The sequence below is a fragment of the Pleurodeles waltl genome, chromosome 4_2, assembly GCF_031143425.1.
Source record: "Pleurodeles waltl isolate 20211129_DDA chromosome 4_2, aPleWal1.hap1.20221129, whole genome shotgun sequence".
Classification (NCBI taxonomy): domain Eukaryota; kingdom Metazoa; phylum Chordata; class Amphibia; order Caudata; family Salamandridae; genus Pleurodeles; species Pleurodeles waltl.
The window spans coordinates 734,711,757-734,737,711 of record NC_090443.1 but is presented as its reverse complement, the minus strand read 5'-3'; the positions used below and the strand labels follow the sequence as shown (position 1 = coordinate 734,737,711).

Genomic DNA, 25,955 nt, shown 5'->3' with positions numbered 1-25,955 from the left:
GCGGTGAGTGCATGTGCCACATGGCAAGGGTAGGGATGGGCCAATGACTGTGACGGTGCAGTTGGTAACAACTTTTCTTTTCCCCCTGTACAATTCATGTAGGTCAGCGCCCACCAGAAAAAGGATATTTGGTGTGCCATCGCCAAGGAAGTCCGGATCTTGGGGGTCCACCACAGACGGAGCACCCACTGCCGTAAGAGATGGGAGGACATTCGCCTCTGGAGCAAGAAGATGGCGGAGGCCTTGCTGGGGATGGCCTCCCAACGTGGGAGGGGTGCCTGTCGCACCATGACCCCCCTGATGTTCAGGAACCTGGCGGTGGCGTACCCGGAGTTGGATGGGCGCTTGAGGGCATCACAGCAGCCACAAGGGGGTGAGTACACTCTCATTCTGCTGATTTTGCGTGCAGTGGAGGTGTTTGGGTGGGGGAGGTGGGCTGTGGGTTTCCCTAGGCCAGGGCGAGTGTGCTAGTTAGGTCCCCTTGTTCTGGCAGACCCTGTGGCACCCCACCCCACCTGTGTACAGTGCCAAGTTTACATAGTCAGGCTCCTGTGTCATCCATGTGTGCAGATGTCGGCCATAGCCTTGTAGGCCTTGTCCCAAGGATTGAACAGTGGAGCCCAAGTGCGTGGCGTAGTGCAGGGGGCTTCTGTGTCTGTCGTGTCCGCCAACGGTAATGCATGCACTCAACATGTCTGTCTTCTGTCGTCACCCCCCTTTTTGTGGTCTCCCTGTTCTTGTGTGCATTAGCATCATCAGACGGAGGAGCAGTGGGACCGGAGCAGGAGGGAGCTGCATCCCACATGGCCCTGGAGGGCGAGACTACGGACTCCGAGTTTACCAGTGGGACGGAGGGTGAGGGGAGCTCCACGGCGGGGACAGGAGCGGACACCAGTGACACGGACTCGTCCTCTGATGGGAGCTCCCTTGTGGTGGCAGCAACATCTGTGCCCCCCGCATCTGCAGGTACAGCCGTCACCCCCCCCTACCAGCACCGCCCTCCCAGCAGCCCCTCAGCCTTTGCCCCATGCCAGCTCACCCAGGAGGGTGGGCATCACCTTCACCCCAGGCACCTCAGGCCCTGCCCCAGTCACCCCTGCATCCCTCAGTGAGGAGGCCATTGACCTCCTCAGGTCCCTCACTGTTGGGCAGTCTACCATTTTGAATGCCATCCAGGGTGTAGAAAGGCAGTTGCAACAAACAAATGCATTCCTGGAGGGCATTCATTCTGGTCAGGCAGCCCTTCAGCGAGTTTTTCAGACTCTGGCCTCAGCACTGATGGCAGCCATTGTCCCTGTGTCTAGCCTCCCCCTCCATCTTCCTCCACCCAGGCCCAATCCCCTCTACCTCAGCCTATCCCAAGCACAGCTTCAGACCAGCATGCACACAACTGCACTGCATCTACAGCCACTACTTCCATCACCAGCAGACACACCACCAGACCCCGCTCACGTGCAGTCACCACCCCCACTACCATTCACATGTCCCCTGTGTCCTCTCCCAGTGTGTCTGTGAGGCCCCCTCCCAAGATACACAAACGCAGGCCCGCACCCACCCAACAACCATCCACCTCACGACAGCCTCCAGCGCATGCACGTACACCCAAAGTCACCAAACGAACACCTCCTACAACCACAACCTCTTCCTCCACTCCCAAACCCCCTCCAGCTACCCGTCCCAGTGTTCCCAAGAAACATTTCCTGGCCAACCTTGACCTCTTTCCCTCACCTCCCCCACCCCGTCCGTCTCCTAGGGCCCGACTCTCCAGGTCCCAACCTAGCACCTCTGCCACAACATCTCCGGGACCAGTGGCGCGCAGCTGGTATGTATCATGCTGTATTAGTGTGTGTGTTGTCATGGGTGGGGGTGTTGCGTGTGTGTGTCACTGTTTTTTCCGTCCCCCCTCCCTTGTGTCGTAGGTGCAGTACTCACCGTGGTCTTCGCCGCCAGTGTTCGAGCTCCTGGTAGAGGAGCAAGAAGATAAGGGCTGGCAGGATGTGGAGTTCGGGTTCCATGGCGTCTGGATTCCTTGTGGGGTGAGTAGAGGTGAGCGTTTTCCCTTCGAAGTCCTGTTTCAGCCGTGTTTTTGTTCACGGTCAATCTGCCCCGGAAAAGGTGGCGGATTGGTAGGCTGTGATACTGTGGGCGGTACATTGTCTTCCGTCTGTCTGTTGGCGGTGACCGCAAAGCTATTTGTTTGTACCGCCGTGGCGGTCGGAGTGTTAAAGTGGCTGTCTTTGTTGGCGGTTTCCGCCACGGTCGTAATTCCATTTTTTCCGCCGGCCTGTTGGCGGTCTTACCACTGCTTTAACACCGACCGCCAGGGTTGTAATGACCACCCTATTGTCTAACCTTCATTTACTGAAGGCTAGGTGCAAGTTACTGTGTGTGAGGGCACCCTTGGACTAGCAAAGGTGCACCCATGTTGACCAGGGCCAATTCCCTGTACTTCGTGGGGGACACCATTATAAACGTGCACTACATATATGTCAATACATATATGTAGCTTCACAATGGTAACTCCGAATATAGCCATGTGAGGTGTCTAAGATCATGGAATTAACCCACCAATCGAAATCTGGTATTGGGGTGCCAATCACATGCACCCTGTGGGCTCCACTATGGACCCCCATTACTGCCAAACCAGCTCTCTGAGGTTTCCAGTGCAGCCCCAGCGGGTGTCACCTCACAGACAGGGTTCTGCCCTCCGGGGGATTGAGCAGCTTAATCCCAGGAAGGCAGAGCAATGCATTTCCTTTAGGAGAGGGGTGTTCCACCCTCTCCCATTGGAAATAGGTGTTACAGGCATGGGAGGGGTATCCACCCAGAGCCTCTGGAAATGCTTTGAAGGGCACAAACGGTGCCCTCTGTGCATAATCCAGTCTACACCGATTCAGGGACCCCCAGTCCCTGCTCTGGCATGAAACTGGACAAAGGAAAGGGGCGTGACCACTCTCCTGTCCATCACCACCCCAGAGGTGGTGCCCAGAGCTCCTACAGAGTGTCCCTGGCATTAGCCATCTTGGATTCCAAGGTGTGGGGACCCTCTGGAGACCTCTGACTGGCCAGTGCCAGCAGGTGATGTCAGAGACCCCTCCTGATAGGTGCATATCTGGGTAGGTAGCCAATCCCCCTCACAGGGCTATCTAGGGTCACTCCTCTGTCAAACACACTGAAATCAGACAAAAAAAAGGGGGTAAACATGCCAAGAAAGAGGGTACTTTCCTACACAGGGTTATTAGGTTGCTCAGAGACACGAGGTCTTTGCAGGTAGAACCATAGGAAGAATGTAATATTAAAGTCACAGTAGTCTGTGATGGACAGAAAATGAGATGGTTAGGGCCCTAGAGGGGTCTCATAGAATAGGGCCGAGTTGTCATCTTAATTCTAATGTCATGATGTATCGGGCATGTAACACTCGTGGTCTTTTGTTGTATGTTCATAAAGTTGTGTAAAAACATAAATGAAGAAATTAAAGTTTAAAAAGTAGCAGTAATATAGTTATGCTGTAGTACCTACAACTTTCAAAACAGTTGACAATACTTGGTTTTGTCCCACGGGAAGGTCTTCTGTTCTGCTGGCTTACCCTGTCTGTTGCCTCTTCACCTCTTTAGCCCGCAGTGCTTTCTCTCGTTCTTCTTTTTCCAGTGCTGCTTTTCTGAATTGCTGGAAACTGTCACTAGATGATTTAATTATTGCAGGCATGGCAGGAACCGCTTTACAGAGACTTGTCCACGACAATGCACTCTTGACTTTTATATCCTAAAGAACACATTATCATTTAATCTACAGTACTGAACAAGTCAATTCATGTTATAACACACATTTACAAATGACAAAACCTCTGCTTTGTAACACTTTGCAAAGACCGCAGACCTAATTCCTTCTTTAATCCAACAACTCAAACCAACAGGTTGGTGAACTTTTAAAGATATCTTTAAGTATAGGGATTCATTAGTGTGATGAACACGCCTTTTGATCTCGCTCTTTACGTATAGGGTTCACACTTGCAATGTACCATGAGACAAGTATTTGAAAAGAACACCTATCTGAACAAACAGCAGATATATGTGTTCTTCACTGCATTGAGTAGAGTACAATTATCGCCACAGGAATACTGTCCGACCCTGCTAATTTGCTAGCCTTCACGTTTGTAACTTCTGACTTGATAGTATGGACAATACTTAGTTCAAGTTGGTCATGGATTAACTGGTAAACCGACTACTTTGAGGGCAGACCTCACTTTTGGTATAACCAAGTTAATGATAGTTTTTAGATGCTCAGCAGAATCCTAAAGTATGACACGGTTTGAAACGTAATCAAGACGTTATCTACTCCTTGACAGAACATTTTACTATCTTCTGAAGTAAAAGCAGAGAGATTTGCTGCACTTAGAAAAAAAACAAATGTTTTCCTCATTAATAACTAATTTCTTCTGTTTTTCTCAGGAAGGCACAAAGGCAATTTCTAATAGTCTTAGTAGGCTGTGGCATTCTGAATCAAATGAGCTAGTATTAAAGGACTGCCTACCCAACACCATGGTCTATTACGAGAAAGTGTAGCACCTTGTACCTCATGAATGTTCTGAACATGATTAATGTTCTGAACCCAATGACTGTACAACTCAAGAGTGAGGAAAACTTACCAATTCAACTATAGGTCTACCAGAAGGTTTTGACAATGTGGGCTACTTATGCATTTAGCAGTCATTCCATGGGATGAGAATATGCAGATTTTGATATATGAAGTCGGTGAGAGCGACCTTGATGATTCCCATCAACAGCCACAGCCACAACCTCAAGACCAAACTCTGTGCAGAGAGTAATTTATTGCACCAAGACAAAAACGTTATTGATTGGATGAGGAATTTTCCCATTAATGAAAGTGTATATTGTTGGCTGGTCAACAGAGAATCTTTCATAGAGGGCCACCTGCGGTTTCTCATGAATTAAATTACTTATGACGTACCCTCAACATTCATTTTAAGGGGGATAAACCCCGTAGGGATATGTTAGGTTTAAAGTAAATGCCTTTGTAAATCAATGATGCAGTCTTAAAGAAGCCTTTTTTAGTATGTTTTATTGCATTTGTTACATTTAGATAGCAGGTAACATTCAGCAGTCTGAATAAACCACATCAGGCAAGTGTAATTTGTGATCTCCAGCATTACAAAGTAATATATCTTTGTGATAAACAATGCTATGGGAGTTGTGTATGTTTCAGTTTTGAGCAATAAAATTAGACAACTAAAGAAGGCTTTTGCACAGAACCACCCTCCTCCAGTACTCTTCTTTCCAAACCATATTGCTCCATCTAGTGTTCCCAATCTTTGAAAATGTTTGCAGGCACCCTCTTCCTTCATATGCTTTCTTCTCTGCAGCGATACATTAGTACATATTTGAGCCCCACTTGGATCACTGATGGTGTATTTGGTTTGGACTACCCTATATCCTATTGAGAGCTCAATGAGCCACTATGAGACATACTAATTTCGCAAAACAATTTACTATATTTTGAGGGCGTCAGTTTATCCCGAATATTTAAAATCAAGATTTCTGTATCCAAGATCATGATAAATTAACATTTTTGACAACAGCAGGACATTGGCAATGGCTTCACTGAAGGGCAATAACGGTTCAGAGGATAAAGCCCCAGGCTGAAGGATCTCTTACAGGAGGTTAGTCCTGACTGCCACCAAAGTCAACTGGAGGTCCAGGAACTCAGCCAATCTTTGAACCACCATGGAAGAGGACACTCTCTCCTCCGTAGTCTCAGTAGGGGGAGAAAGCAAGCCAGTGTCAGAGCAAGTACCCAGGCCACTGATTTTACCCAGGTCCGTACGCCAGTCTAAAGGGTTTTGTAGCTGGTATTTTAAAGGGTCCAGCCACCACTCCCATTCCTCACCATACTTCAATCTATAAAAATAAGGTTTAGGATCTGACATGGGGAGCTGTGCGACACCAGTCCGGCTGTGTGCTGGGGTCGGCAATGATGATGGGTTTGATGCTACCCAGGGCGCGGGCGGCGTCAGGAGCGTCAACATCTCTACTGATGTCGGGGAAGGTCGAGGTGGTACAACTGATGCCGGTTTGGATCCAGGAACAGATCCAGAGGTACCCCCTGGAGCCGAGGCCGAAGTCATGGAACCTGAGGAGGGCCACATCCAACCCCAGGGGCCCAAAGGCACTCAAGCACGGTCAGACTGCCCAAAGATGAGGCACATGGCCACAAACTCCCTAAGTTGGGCAGGGGTCACTCCGGCTCTGGAAACTCGAGGAGGTGCAGAGCTGACCCAGATGCAGGTTCTGAGGACAGAGGCCCAGAGCGATGATGCTCCTTTTACCTCGTCTTGTCCGCCAACTGAAATTGAGAAATCAAAGAACACTTGTTCTTTTTGGACGACTTCTTTTGCCTCGACCTACCTGACTGTCTTGAGGACTTGGAGTGGGATAACAAAGAAGGGGGGCTCTGCAACCGTTGTCGAGACCTTCCTCTCGACTGAGATAAGGAGCAACTCAAAGTCAACTGCCAAGCCGCAAGGAACCTTAGGGAACTGTGAGAAAGTAGCCTCTTTAGATCATGGTTACCCCCATTTTGGGCCTGCTTGTCAGTGTGTTTTTACTGTCTCACTGGGATCCTGCTAGCCAGGACCCCAGTGCTCATAGTTTGAAACAGTATGCTTGACTGTGTCACAGGAGTTCTGCTAACCAGAACTCTAGGGATTATGCTCTCTATCTGTACCACATTTGTACCTATAGTTTAGTGACTCCATATTCAAATTCTGATTGGCACACTGGACCCCCGCCCATAAGTCCCTAGAGTGAGAAGGAATCCTCTTTCTAGCATTGTTACCCCCACGTTTAGCCTGTTTGTGAGTATATGTCAGTGTGTTCTTACTGTCTCACTGGGATCCTGTTAGCCAGGACCCCAGTGCTCACAGTGAAAACCCTATTTGTCAGTGTGTTTCATCTGTCTCATTGGGACCCTGCTAGCCAGGACCCCAGTGGTCATAGTTTGTGGCCTGAATGTGTTCCCTGTGTAGTGCCTAACTGTGTCACTGAGGCTCTGCTAATCAGAACCTCAGTGCTTATGCTCTCTCTGCCTTTAAAATTGTCACTATAGGCTAGTGACCGATTTCGCCAACTCAAATTGACACACTGGAACACTCTTATAAATTCCCTAGTATATGGTACCTAGGTACCCAGGGTATTGGGGTTCCAGGAGATCCCCATGGGCTGCAGCATTTCTTTTGCCACCCATAGGGAGCTCAGACAAATCTTACACAGGACTGCCACTGCAGCCTGAGTGAAATAACGCACATGTTGTTTCACAGCCATTTTCCATTGCACTTAAGTAACTTATAAGTCACCTATATGTCAAGCCTTCACTTGCTGAAGGTTAGGTGCAAAGTTACTAAGTGTGAGGGCACCCTTGCACTAGCAACGTTGTCTCCACATAGTTCAGGGCCATTTCCCCAGACTTTGAGAGTGCGGGAACACCATTACACGCATGCACTACATATAGGTCAATACCTTTATGTAGCTTCACAATGGTAACTCCAAATATGGCCATGTAACATCTCTAAGATCATGGAATTGTCCCCCCATGCCCATCTGGTATTGGGGTGCCAATCCCATGCATCCCCGGGGCTCCAGCATGGACCCCGGGTACTGCCAAACTAGTTCTCTGGGGTTTTCACTGCAGCTACCGCTGCTGCCAACCCACAGACAGGCTTCTGCCCTCCTGGGGTCTAGGCAGCCCAGTCCAAGGAAGGCAGAACAAAGAAATTCCTCTGAGAGAGGGTGTTACACCCTCTCCCTTTGGAAATAGCTGTTAAGGGCTGGGAGGAGTAGCCTACCCCAGCCTCTGGAAATGCTTTGAAGGGCACAGATGGTGCCCTCCTTGGATAAGCTAGTCTACACCGGTTCAGGGCACCCCCAGTCCCAGCTCTGGCGCGAAACTGGACAAAGGAAAGGGGAGTGACCACTCCCCTGTCCATCTCCACCCCAGGGGTGGTGCCCAAAGCTTCTCCAGTGTGTCCCAGACCTCTGCCATCTTGAATCCAGAGATGTGAGGGCACTCTGGAGGCCTCTGAGTGGCCAGTGCCAGCAGGTGACGTCAGAGACCCCTCCTGATAGGTGCTTACCTGACTAGGTGGCCAATCCTCTTCTGATGGCTATTTGGGGTCTCTCCTGTGGGCTTTTCCACAGATAACGACTTGCAAGAATTCACCAGAGTTCCTCTGCACCTCTCTCTTCGACTTCTGCCAAGGATCGACCGCTGACTGCTCCAGGACGCCTGCAAAACTGCAACAAAGTAGCAAGAAAACTACCAGCGACATGGTAGCGCCTAATCCTGCCGGCTTTCTCAACTGTTTCCTGGTGGTGCATGCTTTGGGGGCTGCCTGCCTTCATCCTGCACTGGAAGTCACGAAGAAATCTCCAGTGGGTTGACTGAATCTTCCATCTGCTCCAGCAGGCACCAAACTTCAGCGTCACCGGTAATCTGGGACCCTTCTCATCCTGACAAGCATGGCCCCTGGAACACAGGAGCTGGATCCAAGTGACCCCGACAGTCCAGTGGTCCTTCTGTCCAAATTTGGTGGAGGTAAGTCCCTGCCTCCCCACGCCAGACAGTAATCTTGTGTACTGTGTGATCTGTAGCTGCTAGGGCTTCTGTGCACGTTTGCAAGGAATCCTTCGTGCACAGCGCAGCCCAGGTCTCAGCACTCCATCCTGCATTGCTCAACCCGCTGAGTTGGCCACCGGATTCGTGGGACCATCTTTTGTTGTGTTGAGACTACAGCTGTGCTCAGATTTCTTGAACGCCTGTTAAAGTGCTTCTGCGAGTGCTGCCTGCTTCTGCGTGGGCTCTCTGTGCTGCTGAGTGCCCCCTCGGTCTCCTCCTTCTCCTCCAAGGGGCGAACTGCTGGTCCTTCCTTGGCCCGGGCAGCAGCCATTTTCTTCAACCGCGACTCTTGCAGCTAGCAAGGCTTGTTTGCAGTCTTTCTGCGTGGAAACAACTCTGCATCCTCCAGCACGCTGTGGGACATCTTCTGACCAAAGGAGAAGTTCCTGGCACCTTCCGTTGTTGCAGAATCTTCGGCTTCTTCCACCTGGAGGCAGCCCTTTTGCACCTTCCTCCGGGGTTTAGTGGGCTCCTGCACCCCCGGACACTTGCGTGACTCTTGGACTTGGTCCCCTTCCTTTGCAGGTCCTCAGGTCCAGGAATCCGTCTTCAGTGCTTGGCAGTCAGTTGTTGTCCTTGCAGAAACCCCTATCTTGACTTTACTGTCTTTCTGGGGTAGTAGAGTAACTTTACTCCTACTTTTCAGGGTCTTGGGGTGGGGTATCTTGGACACCCTTAGTGTTTTCTTACACTCCCAGCGACCCTCTACACACTACACTAGGCCTGGGGTCCATTTGTGGTTCGCATTCCACTTTTGGAGTATATGGTTTGTGTTGCCCCTAGGCCTATTTCTCCCTATTGCATTCTATTGTGTTCTACATTGTTTGCACTACTTTTCTAACTGTTACTTACCTGATTTTGGTTTGTGTACATATAATTTGTGTATATTACTTACCTCCTAAGGGAGTATATCCTCTGAGATACTTTTGGCATATTGTCACTAAAATAAAGTACCTTTATTTTTAATAACTCTGAGTATTGTGTTTTCTTACGATATAGTGCTATATGATATAAGTGGTATGGTAGGAGCTTTGCGTGTCTCCTAGTTCAGCCTAAACTGCTCTGCTATAGCTACCTCTATCAGCCTAAGCTGCTAGAACACCTCTATTCTACTAGTAAGGGATAACTGGACCTGGCACAAGGTGTAAGTACCACTAGGTACCCACTATAAGCCAGGCCAGACTCCTACATTGGTGGTGCAGCGGTGGGATAAGTACTTGTAACTGCTTTACTACTTTGTCATTGGTACTGTTCATGAGGAAAACATATACCAAATATTTCAATATATACACATTGAACCAAAACCGTTTACTGTTCTGCTCTAAATCTTTCTACAAAGTTTCTGAAAACTTTTAACAGTTTTACAAAAAGTTTGAAAAAGGGTTTTTTCTCTGTGCTTTCAAAGGTTCTAAAACTTTTTTCTCTCTCGGTCTTAAACCTTTTCCATCATGTCTGCGGCATATCTCACTCCCAAAATTGTTCAAGCAACCTATGAGAGTTTAAACTTTAAAAGTTTGAGGGATCTCTGCATGGAAAGAGGTTTAAGCATTGGTAAGAATCCTACCAAAGACTTTCTCTTCAACCTTCTCCTAGAGAATGACCAGAACCAGTCTGGTCCATCCAAGGGACAGGAGGTAGGAGGGGAGGGTGCCCAGTCAGACTCAGAGGAGTTCTCTGAAGAGATTGGGGAGGGTTCTTACAAAGACCTGCCATCTAGCAGGCCACCTAGTGACACTGGTAGTGGAAGAGGGTCACACATTACCAGGGCATCTTTCACTCCTAATGGCCAGGTTACTAGGGTCCAGACAGTTAGGGACAGGTCTCTCTCTGCCAATTCTCAAATCTCCTCTGTATCTAAACATTCCCAAGCCTCCCACCCTGAGGATAACTTAATGCAAAGGGAACTCAGAAAGCTGAGGTTGGAAGAGGCCAGGCTGAAGCTTAAACAGCAGCAGCTGGCCTTAGACAGGGAATCCCTGGATGTAGAGAGGGAAAGACAGAGATTGGGGTTAGTCCTCCATGGTGGCAGCAGCAGTGTTTCTGCTAGCAATCCTGTTAGAGAGCAAGATTCCAGAAACCTGCATAAGATAGTCCCCCCTTACAAGTAGGGGGATGACATTAGCAAGGGGTTTGCTGCCCTTGAGAGGGACTGTATGGTATAGTTGGTCCCTCAAAGGCAGTGGGCTGCTATCTTGTAGCTATCTTCCAGTACCAAAAGTATCTTAGAGATAATACTCCTTTTGGAGGTAAGTATTATACACAATATATACACTAGACCCCAAAATTAGACCAGTAAATTGTCATAGAACAATGCAAACAGTAGGAAATCCTATAGAATGCAATGGGAAAAAATAGGTCTAAGGGCAACACAAACCATATACTAAAAAAGTGGAATGTGAATGATGAATTCCCCTCTAGACAAGTGTAGTGTGTGCAGAATCCCAGGGAGAGTAAGAATACAGTAAAGGTAAGTAAATTACCCCACCACAAAGCCCACAAAAGTAGGAGTAAAGTACTGCAAGTTGCCTTAGGACACACTACACCTTGTTTTGCGGATTTTGCAGCAGCCAACCAAGTCTGCAAAGAACAACTGCTGGATTATTGGACCTGAAGACCTGCAAAGGAAGGGGGCCAAGTCCAGAAGTCGAAAGAAGCTCCAGGACGGACAGGAGCCCCTGCTAACCCAGAAGAGGGTGCAAAAGAAGAGTCCCCAGTTAGTGGAAGACTGCAGAAATGCACCCTAGGAAGATGCCAGCGGGTTCCTGCGTGATGCAAAAGATGTCCCACAGCGTGAAGATTGTTGCAGACGAGAATCTGTGTTGGAAGTCGCCAACAAGCCTTGGCTACGACAAAAAAAGGGGGCCTCAACTCTGTGTGAGGAGGAAGAGAGAGGCTCTCAGCACTTTAGAGAGCCCTTAGGATGCCAGGCAGCACCCCCAGAAGCCGCAGGATCAGGGTTCAAAGGAGGTGTAAACCGCAGTTGATGCAGCACAACAAAAAAAGGTCCCACGCCACCGGAGAACAACTGAGCGAGGTGAGCGTCGCAGGGTGGAGTGCTGGGGACCTGGGCCATGCTGTGCACGAAGGAATTTTGCAAAGAGTGCACAGAGGCCTCAGGAGCGAAAGAAGACACAATACACAGGGGTACCTTCGTTCTCAGGGAAGGCAGAGGCTTACCTCCTCCAAATTGCGTCAGCAGGACCTCAGGACAGTCTGTGTCGTTGATGTCCACCCTCTGTGTCGTTAGGAGCACACTCGTCGCCGTGAGAGGAGTCCCAGGGTACTGGTCGTCGCCTTGGAAGGTGCCTGCTTGGAGCAAGGGAGTGACTCGTCACTCCACGGGAGATTTCTTCAGTCCTTCTGGTGCAGGATGAAGACAGAGTCTCTAGAGCGTGCACACCATGGAAACTGTTGCAGTTGCTGACTTGGAGCTGAAGTTGCTGAAGAAAAGTGTGTCTTGTAGACACTTTGTTGCAGTTACAGCGTTTCTTAGAGCAGGCTGCGGTTGATCTGAGGTCAGAAGAGTCTGAAGTTGTTGCAGAGGATTCCTGAAGGAAACTTGCAAGCAGAATCTGAAAAGAACCCACAGGAGGGACCCTAAATAGCCCTGAGAAGGGGATTGGCTACCTTATCAGGTATGGGCCTATCAGGGGGGTCTCTGACGTCACCTGCTGGCACTGGCCACTCCGAACCCTCCAGAGTGCCCCACACCTTGCAAAGCAAGATGGCTGAAGTCTGGGACACACTGGAGGAGCTCTGGGCACCACCCCTGGGGTGGTGATGGACAGGGGAGTGGTCACTACCCTTTCCTTTGTCCAGTTTCCGACCAGAGCAGGGGAGAAGGGGTCCCTGAACCGGTGTTGACTGGTTTATGCAAGGAGGGTCATCTGTGCCCTTCAAAGCATTTCAGGAGGCTGGGGAGGCTACCCCTCCCCAGCCTGTAACACCTATTTCCAAAGGGAGAAGGTGTAACACCCTGCTCTCAGAGGAAATGCTTTGTTTTGCTTTCCTGCGACTGGGCTGCCCAGACCCTAGGAGGGCAGAACCCTGTCTGTGAGGTGGCAGCAGCTGCAGTGCAAGCCTCAGAGAGCTGGCTTGGCAGTACTGGGGGGTCTATGGTGGAGCCCCCAGGATGCATGGAATTTACTCCCAAATACCAGATTTGGAATGGGGGGACAATTCCATGATCTTAGACATGTTACATGGCCATATTCGGAGTTACCATTGTGAAGCTACATATAGGTATTGACCTGTATGTAGTGCATGCGTGTAATGGTGTCCTCGCACTCACAAAGTCCGGGAAAATGGCCCTGAACTATGTGAAGGCACCTTTGCTAGTGCAAGTGTGCCCTCACACTTAGAAACTTTGCACCTAACCTTCAGCAAGTGAAGGTTAAATATATAGATGACGTATAAGTTACTTAAGTGCAGTTAAAGTGGCTGTGAAATAGCATGTGCACTATTTCACGCAGGCTGCAGTGGCAGTCCTGTGTAAGGGTTTGTCTGAGCTCCCTATGGGCGGCAAAATAAATGCTGCCGCCCATATTGATCTCCTGGAACCCCAAAGCCCTGGGTACTTAGGTACCATATACTAGGGACTTATAAGGGGGGTCCAGTGTGCCAATTGAAATTGGTAAATTAAGTCACTGGCCCACTTTGACAAAGTTTAAAGGCTGAGAGAGCATAAGCACTGAGGTTCTGATTAGCAGAGCCTCAGTGACACAGTTAGGCACTACACAGCCACAAACTGAGTACTGGGGTCCTGGCTAGCAGGATCCCGGTGAGACAGGCAAAACACAATGACATATAGGTTTTTATCTATGAGCACTTTGGTCCTGGCTAGCAGGATCCCAGTGAGACAGTAAAAACACACTGACACATACTCACAAACAGGCCAACAGTGGGGGTAACCATGCTCGAAAGAGGCTACTTTCCTACACACTCAATGTAGGGTTCTAAACTGCCCAAAGACTCTCTTGATTTGTTTTACTGTTACACTATATTATTAGTTGATCCCTAATATGCTCATCCTTCATTGACCCACATAAACACTTGGCTGAAAATTCACATAATCTGGCTACAAATTAGTGTATACTCTTCTCTGCTTCTTGATGTTGAGAGTAAAATTTATACCTCGTCCAAACTATATTTTCTTACGTAGCATATCAAATTTCTAACCTGCGTTTTGCCTCTTTAAACACATCTGGTATAGACTGGCCATTGTCATCTACTGCATGTGGCAAATGCCTAAACTCTTGTTGGCCTTCATTACCTAATACACTTAATAACAATGCTTTTTTTCTTATTGGACAAAACGCTTCTCCATGTAATGTTTATAGGTAATTAGCAAACAATGTTCAATCCTCCCAGGGTATTGCTGGAGAGCCAGTGTGTGTTAGAAATGAAGGACAGCTTACTAGGGTTTTTTTTTATTCTCTTTTACCGCACTGAAACTGCTTTCCAATCGTCTACGCACTGACCAGCTCGTCGCCAGAAATGTTGTTAAATGATGCTTCACTCAAGTACACAGGAACATGGTTAAGTAAAAGGTTTACTCAAGCAGCAACGCACTGAGCGGACTCTTCCCAGCAGGCCAGTTATCAATTATCCAACTCGGAAAGTCCACTCTCCAAACCTATACAGAATTCTAAGGCACGAGGCAGGCGGCACGTGCCTCAGAATAACAACACTACAACAATTCTTTAAAAAGCGGTTATCTTTTACATAAGATCTGCTTTTCCATAGCAGGAATGTTGCATCTACGCGAACAACGTAAGCAGTATTTTAGGGTAAGAAGGTCAGAAACCAGCAAAAATATCTTACTACTTATAACTCTACCTTTTTAGGAGTAACTGGAGTTTCAGGATAAAATGTATTTTTATCTCCACCATCGATTTCCATTATAGAGGGTCCTTCTTGATGTGGGCAAAGCGTACGTTTCTCAACATCAACTGAATAGCTTGTATTTGACTCTGCAATAAAGAGAATGATTTTAGTTATTAAGACGTGGCCAATCATTTTAAAGGGAATTTCTACACGTGTAATGAAGCGCCTGGCATTTTTCTGCTTTATTTACTTGTTGTGTAAACCACAACAGCGCACACTACTGTAGCGGTTTCGGTGTTTTTTTTTTTTCTTAATAACATTTTTTGATTGAATTTTGAGTCAATGTTATAGCTTTCACGTTACAAGTACGGATCAACATTCACTACAATAAGATCATCATCAATTATAGACAATTATACGTATAAACACAGAAGTCCAAGAAGAAATAAACAATCTTTTGCAGAAACATAAAAGCAAGTAGATTAAACAAAATCTATTCTGGTATTATTTCACTGTGACGTCATTAATGAAGGATTAGGTGTTTGATACCAGAGCCATGCATCAATGTGGAGGAGGTTGCGAGGAACAGGGAGAGTGTTGCAATGGTCGTCGCTGTAGTGCAAAGATCAGGCCTGGCCTCATGGACAGTTATCGTAGCACAAAGATCCGGTCGGGCTGTGTGGACATTTGCTGCTGGAGCTTCACGTTGGTGGCACTGCAGGTTGTTGTTGCTGTAGCGTGAAGTGCAGATTTCGTGCTGCTAGTTGGCAGCAGCTGTAGCACGAAGAGTCATATTCACCGGAGCTTCGTTTTGACAGTCATGGCAGGTAGTAGAATCTCAGCATGAATGTTCCTTGTCGAAGAAGGGCCCTAATCTCAATATTTGACCACTGTTTACAGGAGTGCACTCTGATGCCAGCCAAGCACCCTAGGACTGGCAGGGACCTCACTTGGGGATCAGGAACTCATTCTAACAGAAGCCAGCATGGCTCAGGCAGGTCCAGTTGTAGCTCTAGTCACCTCGGCAGATGCAGGACAGGTCTCTGGAGCTTATGTCCCTGCAGGTCACACAGTGGGCAAGCCAGCTAGCCCTTGGAGTTACTCTGCTGGGCCTGGGTTCTAGGGTAAGGTCCAGGTTTCCTTCCTCAGGCAGCAGGGAGCCCTTCTAGTAGCAGGGCTGTCCTCCTTCTGAGTCTTCCAGAGGTTCAGGAATGATGAGATGAGTGGCTCAAGACGTCCAATATTTATACCTGGTGCCAGCTTTTGAAATGAGGGGGACTGCCTATACTACCCCCACATCTGGTTCTGGAAGGTTCTTCTCTTCACCTGTCAAGGCTCCAAGAAGTCTGGGATGACAAAACACTAGTGTCAGGTTCCATTGTGTGTGGTGCTGGAGGCAGACCTTTGAGATGTAAGCAGAGCAGGGAACAGCTCTGCCCCAACCATCCTGTCAACATCTAGTCTCCCCTTTGTCCCACTTTACCATTAAAACAATTTAAAATTACAATTAATTTGAATGTAAACCTCAGTTTCCGACCTGCTCCCATAGGCCTGAGATGCTTTAAAAGTATACTTTAATAGGTTGCACAATTAGTGGTGCAGGCCCACTAATAGCCTTGGATACGTGGAGTACCATTTACTAGGGACGTGCAAGTAAATTAAATATGCCAATTTGATGCAGGTTAATTGTACCATATTTTAGGGAGAGAACACAGGAAGCAGTGGTAAAGTGCACAGAGTCCAAAAGGCAACAAAACCGAATTTGGCAAAACAGGAAGGGTGAGGCAAAATATTTAGGACTACCACCTAAGGGTGTCAGGTCTAACATTAGAAAAGGATAAAAATCAGTTCCTATACCCTTCAACCATGAAATAATTTATTTTGTTGCTTACACCGACAGACATGGCTAATTCCTGCCTACAGAGCCTGCATTCCATGCATTCAAAGAAAAGGGCTGTTGGAATGTGGCCTCGTGCACGCCTCTGTGAAGTGCCAATATATTATTTTTATTATTATTTACAAATTACTGCCACACACAAACAGTGCATGGATGCCTCTCACTAAGTTCTAAATTAAGGCCCTTGTTGCAAATTTTGGCCGCTTTGCGCATTAAGCACCATGACGTTACACGTTGCTTGTAAGATAACTACAAGCGGCCAGGTGCATTATTTTCCTACCACCCTGAAAACTTAATAAAGCTGAAAAGTACAGCACACCTCTATTATAGTCACACCTGGCAACTCTGGAACAAAACGTAATGAAGTGCAAAAAGGCTGGCCACTGCAAAGAGACTAGCAGAAATAATTGCAAGTGTGAAAAATAGGCAGCAAGAAGAGCAAACGCTCATCAAAATCATGATTATCCTGAGATGGAAACCCCTATCTAAACAAATTTAACTTTTATGTTGTACCACTCTGTCCTAGTCTTCGTTGCGTCCTGTCTGTGCATATTAATTCATCTTTATCATCTTTCCTATAGCACTACCTCCTTGAGAAGCTTCCATCTGTGTTTCAAAGGCTGCTTTTAATGCTTTGCTTTCATCAGTTCACTCACAAGCCTTCCATATATAAGCTCTCTGGTCTCTTTTTATTTAGTCTCCCATACTAGGTGTTCATCTTACCAAGTTCTCTTGGTCTCACCCCCATTATCTCCCTCACATTTGAGCTTTGCCAGTGTTAACAGGTCATAACTTTGGAATACCTTTCCCACTTGCCCATTCTTGAACATCTCTTCAAATATTCAAAGCTCTTTTAGGTCTTGCCTAGAGACAGCTTTAGCACTAGCTGCAGGAGCTTTGTAAACAATAAATAACAGACCATAAGAGTCTTTCATTCAGCCTCTTTTAGCTAACGCTCCTTTGACGTGAATGAACCAAGAAGACAACCATTCTGTAACTGCCATATAAGTCACCATGAGTGGCAGTATTTGTAGGAAGTTGGCTCTGTATGTACTATTTCAAAGTAAGAAATAGCATGCACAGAGTCCAAGGGTTCCCCTTAGAGGTAAGATAGTGGCAAAAAGAGATAATTCTAATGCTCTATTTTGTGGTAGTGTGGTCGAGCAGTAGGCTTATCAGAGGGTAGTGGTAAGCATTTGTTGTACACACACAGGCAATAAATGAGGAACACACACTCAGACAATTCCAGGCCAATAGGTTTTTATATAGAAAAATATATTTTCTTAGTTTATTTTAAGAACCACAGGTTCAAGATTTACAATCAATACTTCAAATGAAAGGTACTTCACTCAGGTATCATAGGAACTTTGAATCAGCAAAATAGCATGTACAGTTGTGGCAAAAATGGCAATAAGCTATTTTAAAACTAGACACTTTGTGCAAATTTCAACAGTTCCTGGGGGAGGTAAGTATTTGTTAGTTTTGCAGGTAAGTAAACCATCTACAGGGTTCAAAATTGGGTCCAAAGTAGCCCACTGTTGGGGGTTCAGGGCAACCCCAAAGTTACCACACCAGCAGCTCAGGGCCGGTCAGGTGCAGAGGTCAAAGTGGTGCCCAAAACGCATAGGCTTCAATGGAGAAGGGGGTGCCCCGGTTCTAGTCTGCCAGCAGGTAAGTACCCGCGACTTCGGAGGGCAGACCAGGGGGGTTTTGTAGGGCACTGGGGGGTGGGGGGACACCAGTCAGCACAAAAAGTACACACTCAGCGGCACGGGGGCGGCCGGGTGCAGAGTGCAAACAGGCGTCTGGTTTGCAATAGATTTCAATGGGAGACCCAGGGGTCTCTTCAGCGAAGCAGGCAGGCAAGGGGAGGGCTCCTCGGGGAAGCCACCACCTGGGCAAGGGAGAGGGCCACCTGGGGGTCACTCCTGCACTGGAGGTCGGATCCTTCAGGTCCTAGGGGCTGCGGGTGCAGTGTCTTTACCAGGCGTCGGGTTCTTAGAAGCAGGCAGTCGCGGTCAGGGGAGCCTCTGGATTCCCTCTGCAGGTGTTGCTGGGGGGGCTCAGGGGGGTCAACTCTGGTTACTCACAGGGTCGCAGTCGCTGGGGAGTCCTCCCTGTAGTGCTGTTTCTCCACAGGTCGAGCCGGGGGCGTCGGGTGCAGAGTGGAAAGTCTCACGCTTCCGGCGGGAAACGTGGAGTCCTTTAAAAGTTGTTTCTTTGTTGCAAGTTGTAGTTTCTTTGGAACAGGGCCGCTGTCCTCGGGAGTTCTTGGTCCTTTTAGATGCAGGGTAGTCCTCTGAGGCTTCAGAGGTCACTGGACCCTGGGGAGCACGTCACTGTTGCAGTTTCTCTCGAAGTGGGGAGACAGGCCGGTAGGGCTGGGGCCAAAGCAGTTGGTGTCTCCGTCTTCTCTGCAGGGCTTCAGGTCAGCAGTCCTTCTTCGTCTTAGGTTGCAGGAATCTAGTTTCCTAGGTTCTGGGGGCCCCTAAATACTCAATTTAGAGGGGGGGTTTAGGTCTTGGGGGTTAGTAGCCAATGGCTACTAACCCTGAGGGTGGCTACACCCTCTTTGTGCCTCCTCCCTGAGGGGAGGGGGACACATCCCTAATCCTATTGGGGGAATCTTCCATCTGCAAGATGGAGGATTTCTAAAAGTCAGTCACCTCAGCTCAGGACACCTTAGGGGTTGTCCTGACTGGCCAGTGACTCCTCCTTGTTTTTCTCATTATCTCCCCCGGCCTTGCCGCCAAAAGTGGGGCCGTGGCCGGAGGGGGCGGGCATCTCCACTAGCTGGGATGCCCTGTGGCGCTGTAACAAAGGGGGTGAGCCTTTGAGGCTCACCACCAGGTGTTACAGTTCCTGCAGGGGGAGGTGAGAAGCACCTCCACCCAGTACAGGCTTTGTTACTAGCCACAGAGTGACAAAGGCACTCTCCCCATGTGGCCAGCAACATGTCTGGTGTGTGGCAGGCTAGTAAAACTAGTCAGCCCACACTGGAAGTCGGGTATGTTTTCAGGGGGCATCTCTAAGATGCCCTCTGCGGTGTATTTCACAATAAAATGTACACTGGCATCAGTGATACCAAACTTCCCAGTTTTCAGTGTAGCCACTATGGTGCTGTGGAGTTCGTGTATGACAGACTCCCAGACCATATACTCTTATGGCTACCCTGCACTTACAATGTCTAAGGCTTTGCTTAGACACTGTAGGGGCATAGTGCTCATGCACCTATGCCCTCACCTATGGTATAGTGCACCCTGCCTTAGGGCTGTTAGGCCTGCTAGACGGGTGACTTATCTATGCCATGGGCAGTGTGAGGTTGGTATGGCACCCTGAGGGGAGTGCCGTGTCGACTTAGTCATTTTCTCCCCACCAGCACACACAAGCTGGTAAGCAGTGTGTCTGTGCTGAGTGGGGGGTCCCTAGGGTGGCATAAGACATGCTGCAGCCCTTAGAGACCTTCCCTGGCATCAGGGCCCTTGGTACCAGGGGTACCAGTTACAAGGGACTTACCTGGATGCCAGGGTGTGCCAATTGTGGAAACAAAGGTACAGTTTTAGGGAAAGAACACTGGTGCTGTGGCCTGGTTAGCAGGCCTCAGCACACTTTCAAATCATAACTTGGCATCAGCAAAGGCAAAAAGTCAGGAGACATTTCCTTAAAGTATTGTACAAGTTACTTACCTTCGGTAACAAATATTTGATAGAGACATATGCTACTTGCAGATTCCTTACCTTTGAATTTCCCCAGGTGTCAGACTGGATCTGGAGATTTTTCTTCGAGCAGTACCTATGCACGCTGTCAGGTGGCATCGGTTGACTCCGCGGGTGTCGTTGGCGTCATGCTCGCCGCGATGACGTCGCAGTCGTATATAGGGGCCACCCTGTTGCGCTGACGTCAGTTTCTTTTCACCACTTTCCACGCCAATAGCGCGGAGCCACGAAGAACGCAGAGTGGTGTGCCAAAACTAGGGCCCTCAAGGAGAAGTTCCTGCCCCTAGAAATCAGTCCGCAGTGCGGGGAGGATGGGTGGGACAGTAAGGAATCTGCAACTAGAACATGTCTGTACCAGATGTTTTGTTACCGAAGGTAAGTAACTTGTACATCTGATAGAGACTTCTAGTTGCAGATTCCTTACCTTTGAATAGATACCCGAGCAATACCATCCTGGTGGTGGGCCTACAAACTAAGATCATACCAAAAAGTCCTGCAGGACCGAATGGCCAAAGTAGCTGTCCCTTCGGACCTGACTGTCCAGGCAGTAGTGCTTGTTAAATGTGAGCAGAGATGCCCCTGTTGCTGCCTGAGAAATATCCCGGACTGGAATGCCCTGTGCTAGCGCCACAATAGTAGCAGTAGCTCTGGTGCAGTGAGCTCACAAACCTTCAGGAGGTTGCTTTTTAGCCAGAGCGTAGCACATTTTGATGCATACGAGTACACATCTTGAAATGGTCCTCTTCTGCACTGTCTTCCCCTTCTTTGCACCCACATAACCCACAAAGAGTTGATCATCCACCCGTAAGTCTTTGGTACGATCAAGATAGAACGCTAATGCTCTTTTTGGGTCCAGACGGTGGAGACTCCTCCTTATGAGAGGGATGTGGGGGTGCTTAAAAGGTAGGCAAGGTGATGGACTGTCCGACATGGAAGGATGTCACTACCTTAGGTAGAAAAGAAACCCTTGTGCAAAGCACTACTTTGTCAGGATGTATGGCAAGAAACGGTGGCTTAGACGACAGAGCATGGAGTTCACTAATTCTGCGTGCAGAAGTGATGGCAACTAAAAAGACAGTCTTTATAGTTGAGAGCCTTAAGGACAGTTGTGAAGCGGTTCAAACAGGATACACATAAGGTATGTTAATACCAGGTTGAGATCTCATTGGGGCATGATGAATGAGATAGGAGGAAAGAGATGTGTGAGGCCTTTTAGAAACCTCCCAACTATGGGAGATTTAAATAACGAAGGCTGATCAGGTAACCTTAAGAAAGTAAAGATGGCAGAAAGATATCACTTAGGAGTGCCCAAGGTGGAACCCTGCCTGGCAAGGGAAAGAATAAAAAGAAGAACTTGAGAGAGAGGAGCAGATAGAGGATCAACAGAATTGTCAATGCACCATGCCACAAATTTCTTCCAATGACAGGCATATACAGTTTTGGTTGAGGGACGCCTGGCTGTCAAGATAACGTCACAGACTTCGGGTGACAAGTCGAAAGATGTTAACTGTCGCCGCTCAATCTCCATGCAAGAAGTTGCAGAGTTGACAGGTTCGGGTGGAGGACCTTCCCCTGCTGCTGCGACAGAAGATCCTCCCGAAGAGGAGCTATGGCCATGTTCAAAAGCTCAAGATATCAGACTCTTCGTGCCCAGTCCGGAGCCACCAGAATTACTTGGGCCCTGTCTTGCCTGATCTTCTTCAGAACTGTGGGCAGAAGTGGTATTGGCGGGAAGGTGTACAGGAGGCCTGAATTCCACTCACGACAAAAAGCAGCTGACATTGCACGTTCTCTATGGAGGCAAACAAGTCTAACCAAGGTTCTCCCCAGTGCAGGAAGAGACCTTGCGTCACCTCCAGATGTAGACACCATTCGTGATCGACCACGCATCGTCGGCTGAGTTCATTTCGACTTCTTTTTGTGACCCGAATGTCCCGATGACTTGGAGGACGAAAAGTGGTGATGACTCCACTGCCTGTCCCGAGACCTTCCTCTCCAACGGGACTGTGAGTGCCGCGGAGTCGAGTGCCAGGACCGCTCCCTCAAAGCCTTCGGGTTCACGGCCTGACACTCTGAGCATGACTTTGGGTCATCATCGAGCTCCAGACACCATACGCACACAAGGTGCAAATCCGTCACCTACATAGTTCGATGACAGGAGTCGCAAGGCTTGAATCCTGTCTTGCGGGACATCCCTCGATGCATCCACAAACTCGTCAAAAATACGACAAAAATGTCGACATAGTCAAAAAATGACTGAGTAAGCTCTTCTCCTGATCTGCGCTTTGGCTGACGCAGAAAGAAAAGAACTGATGCCAGTGCGCCGGGGTGGCACCTATATACGACTGCAACGTCATCACAATGCCAATGACGCCTGCGGAGTCAACGGATACACCACCTGACGCTGCGCAGAGGTACTACTTGAAGAAAAATCTCTGGATCAAGTCTGACACCTGGGGAAATTCAAAGGTAAGGAATCTGCAACTGGAAGTCTCTATCAGATTTACCTCTTTACATGAGAATCAACATAAATTGAGTGGAAGCACTGACAGGTAAGAGATTCTGGGGGTCATTCCGACCCCGGCGGTCCGGGGTAGCACCGCCAACAGGCTGGCGGTGCTCCGCCGGGCATTCTGACCGCGGCGGTACAGCCGCGGCCAGAAACGGAAAGTCGGCGGTATACCGCCGACTTTCCGCTGCCCGTGGGAATCCGCCATGGCGGCGCAGCTTGCTGCGCCGCCATGGGGATTCCGACTCCCTCACCGCCATCCTGTTCCTGGCGGTTCCGACCGCCAGGAACAGAATGGCGGTGAGGGGTGTCGTGGGGCCCCTGGGGGCCCCTGCACTGCCCATACCAATGGCATGGGCACTGCAGGGGCCCCCGTAAGAGGGCCCCACTTTGAATTTCAGTGTCTGCTCAGCAGACACTGAAATTTGCGACGGGTGCTACTGCACCCGTCGCACACCTTCCACTCCGCCGGCTCCATTCGGAGCCGGCTTCATCGTGGAAGGCTGTTTCCCGCTGGGCTGGCGGGCGGCCTTTTGGCGGTCGCCCGCCAGCCCAGTGGGAAACCCAGAATGACCGCCGCGGTCTTTTGACCGCGGTACGGTCTTCTGGCGGTCCCAGCCAGGCCGGCGGCTACTGCCGCCGGCCGGGGTCAGAATGACCCCCTCTGTCTCTTTTACATAGTTGAAAAAACTTGAATACACTAAGGATTAACAGAAGTGGTGATCAAACACTGCGGTGCTTACTACTTGTCCTACCACTGGATACACTCTCAACGGTCCCTGTTAAAATGTTCTGACACAGGCCACTTGGGAGAAATCAACCGTCGTGGTCCACAAGTGCCACCACAAACACCTGCCATAGCCAGTAAAGGGTACAACTTTATCTTGTAGTCCACGCAATAAAGGGAATGACAGGCCAAAAAAGAAAAGACACATTTACTGTCGCTATTAAACCGAGGTTGAGGTAACCCCAGAAAAGTAGAATACACAATGGATTCAAGAAAACCTAGAAGAAGCTTGACCTGTAGGATCCTGATGAGGACTGCGAGAGAACATGGCAAACACGGAAATAAATAAAGAAGCAAGGAAAAAAACTAAAGGTGTAGCGATCAACAGACATCAAACTGAGTACATTGAGTAATCAAATATTTTCTATAGATTTGCTTATATATGCATTAAAACAAGAGCCTCTTGTATGTTTGTGTATATGCCGGAACCTAGCACTATAAGTACGACCCGAAGCCAAAAGAATTTCATTTAGGTCGAATACAAACTTTTTTTTACTTTACAGCGCATGCCCTAAATGTAAAGAACTTAAAGAACAGAAGAAAGACTGAAAGAACGGATTGTTTTTAAATATATGCTCAGATCTTATACCCTTGCATTCAAGTCCTGATGGCATCACACTTATTTCATGCAGCAGAACGGATTAACAAGAACACAGTCATACAAACTTCGTTTTTAACTATACATACTTGGTTCAGATTTCAGCAGAGGGAGATGCCCAGAGATGTCAATGTTAAAATTATGTATTGGCTCTTCAGAGAGAATTGATTCTTTGTTTTCCTCCTTGATGCTAAATAAAGGTATCTCCTGGGGGCAAGGCAACTGAGTTGGCTGCAACAAAAGAGGAAAACAATACACTAAATCGCAGGATATTTATGCTTTGTTTAAATATTTTACGTAATGTTTGGAGCACATTTAACATGCATGCAGAGGGCAAAACAACTTATCAGTAATTATTATTTAAGCTGTAGGTTGCAAAAGACGTGTGCTTACCAGTAATTGTTAACGGTATATATGTGAACTCGTGTAGCACATAAGTAGCTACAAAGCAACGGCACTGTATAATAATGGGGTATTGGTGGGATTCAGTGCACCAAGGGATGTCATGGGAGGGTAGAGGCGAAGACGGGAGGGGTTTACGTAACTAATGAGGCCTCAGCGGTTACTGACCATCAATGTGTTTCTTTTAACCCTTGTCTCCACGTCCCACCAAAAGTTAACTATAACTGTAATCACATACCACATCACCCTTGGCATATCTACTTTAAATGAATAATGAAGTAGTACTGTCAGCTGGGAGAAGTCCTTGTACATTAGAGAGAAGAAAGCCTGCTTCAGTTACAGTTACTAGTGATACAGATGTAAATGCATAACAATTAAATGCTACTGCTCTCCTTTAATCATAACAACGGGTAATGCCCACTGAAGAGGGTGTACATCACCAGTGCTCCAAAGTTCACTCTCAGATTAGAAGTTCTAAAGAGCATGAACATTTCACCCCAGTGCAGGCCTTTTTCCACCAATGGTGTTTTAGCATCCAATTTATAAAGGGTGTTAGCAATCCATGAGTCGTCATGGAAAACTGGGGACAGCTTCGCACAAGAACAGTTTTATTTAAATTAGGCTTCACTTCTGTTTTTTTTTTTTTTAAGATGTTCCAAATACATTTGGGTAAAAAGCCTAAAGTTCTTGTTAAACCGTAATCCAACGAAAGGAACTCCTTTGTCACTCAGGAGGTGAGTAAACAATCTTATTCTTCTGGTACACAGCTTAGAAACCGCCAGCCATCAGCATTTTCCAACTGTCAAGTTTAGAAGTCTCCAACCACACCACTCACTGCATGACATCACCATGGCAGAACTCCCAACAACATATATTCTATCAAGACCACAACACACATCCTTCCCTTAACCCCTTCGCTGCCAGGCCTTTTCTCCTCAGGTGCCGAGCCTTTTTTTGGCTATATGTGGCAGTTTGCGCTTAGGACCTCTTACCTTTTTGTCTACATAAGCTACCAACGCCAAATGTGCGTCCTTTTTTCCAACATCCTAGGGATTCTAGAGGTACCCAGAGTTTGTGGGTTCTCTTGGAGGAGACCTAGAAATTAGCCTAAATACAGCTAACGTTTTGTTTAAAAAAATAATAATGGGAAAAGGGGCTGCAGAATAAAGCATGTGTTTCTTCCTCTGAAAATTGCATCAACAAAGGGTTTGCGGTGCTAAAATCACCATCTTCCCAACTTTCAGGAACAGGCAGACGTGAACCAGAAAACCACATTTTTCAACACAATTTTGGCATTTTACTGGCACATACCCCATTTTTAGAAATGGGTGTGAAACCGATGCTGGATCATGGACAGCTAAACATTTCTGAAAAGTAGACAAAATTCTGAATTCAGTAAGGGGTAATTTGTGTAGATCCTTGAAGGTTTTCCTAAAGAAAGTAACAGCTAAAATAAAACAATATTGAAACTGAGGTGAAAAATGAGCCATTTCTGTCCATGTTTTCTTCTATAACATTATCCAGCTATGGCA

General features: G+C 47.9%; 1 protein-coding gene across 1 annotated transcript in view; it reads right to left on the bottom strand.

Annotated features, from left to right (window-relative positions):
• The window catches only part of LOC138293939 (bromodomain-containing protein 4-like), a 212,553-nt gene that overhangs the window by 173,608 nt on the left and 12,990 nt on the right, over window positions 1-25,955 (bottom strand). The window contains exons 3-5 of the mRNA XM_069233214.1: window positions 24,111-24,252; window positions 14,527-14,660; window positions 3,587-3,762 (exon numbers count right to left, since the gene is read on the bottom strand). Coding sequence (XP_069089315.1) covers window positions 3,587-3,762; window positions 14,527-14,660; window positions 24,111-24,252 — 452 coding nt within the window. The remainder of the gene's footprint in view (window positions 1-3,586; window positions 3,763-14,526; window positions 14,661-24,110; window positions 24,253-25,955) is intronic.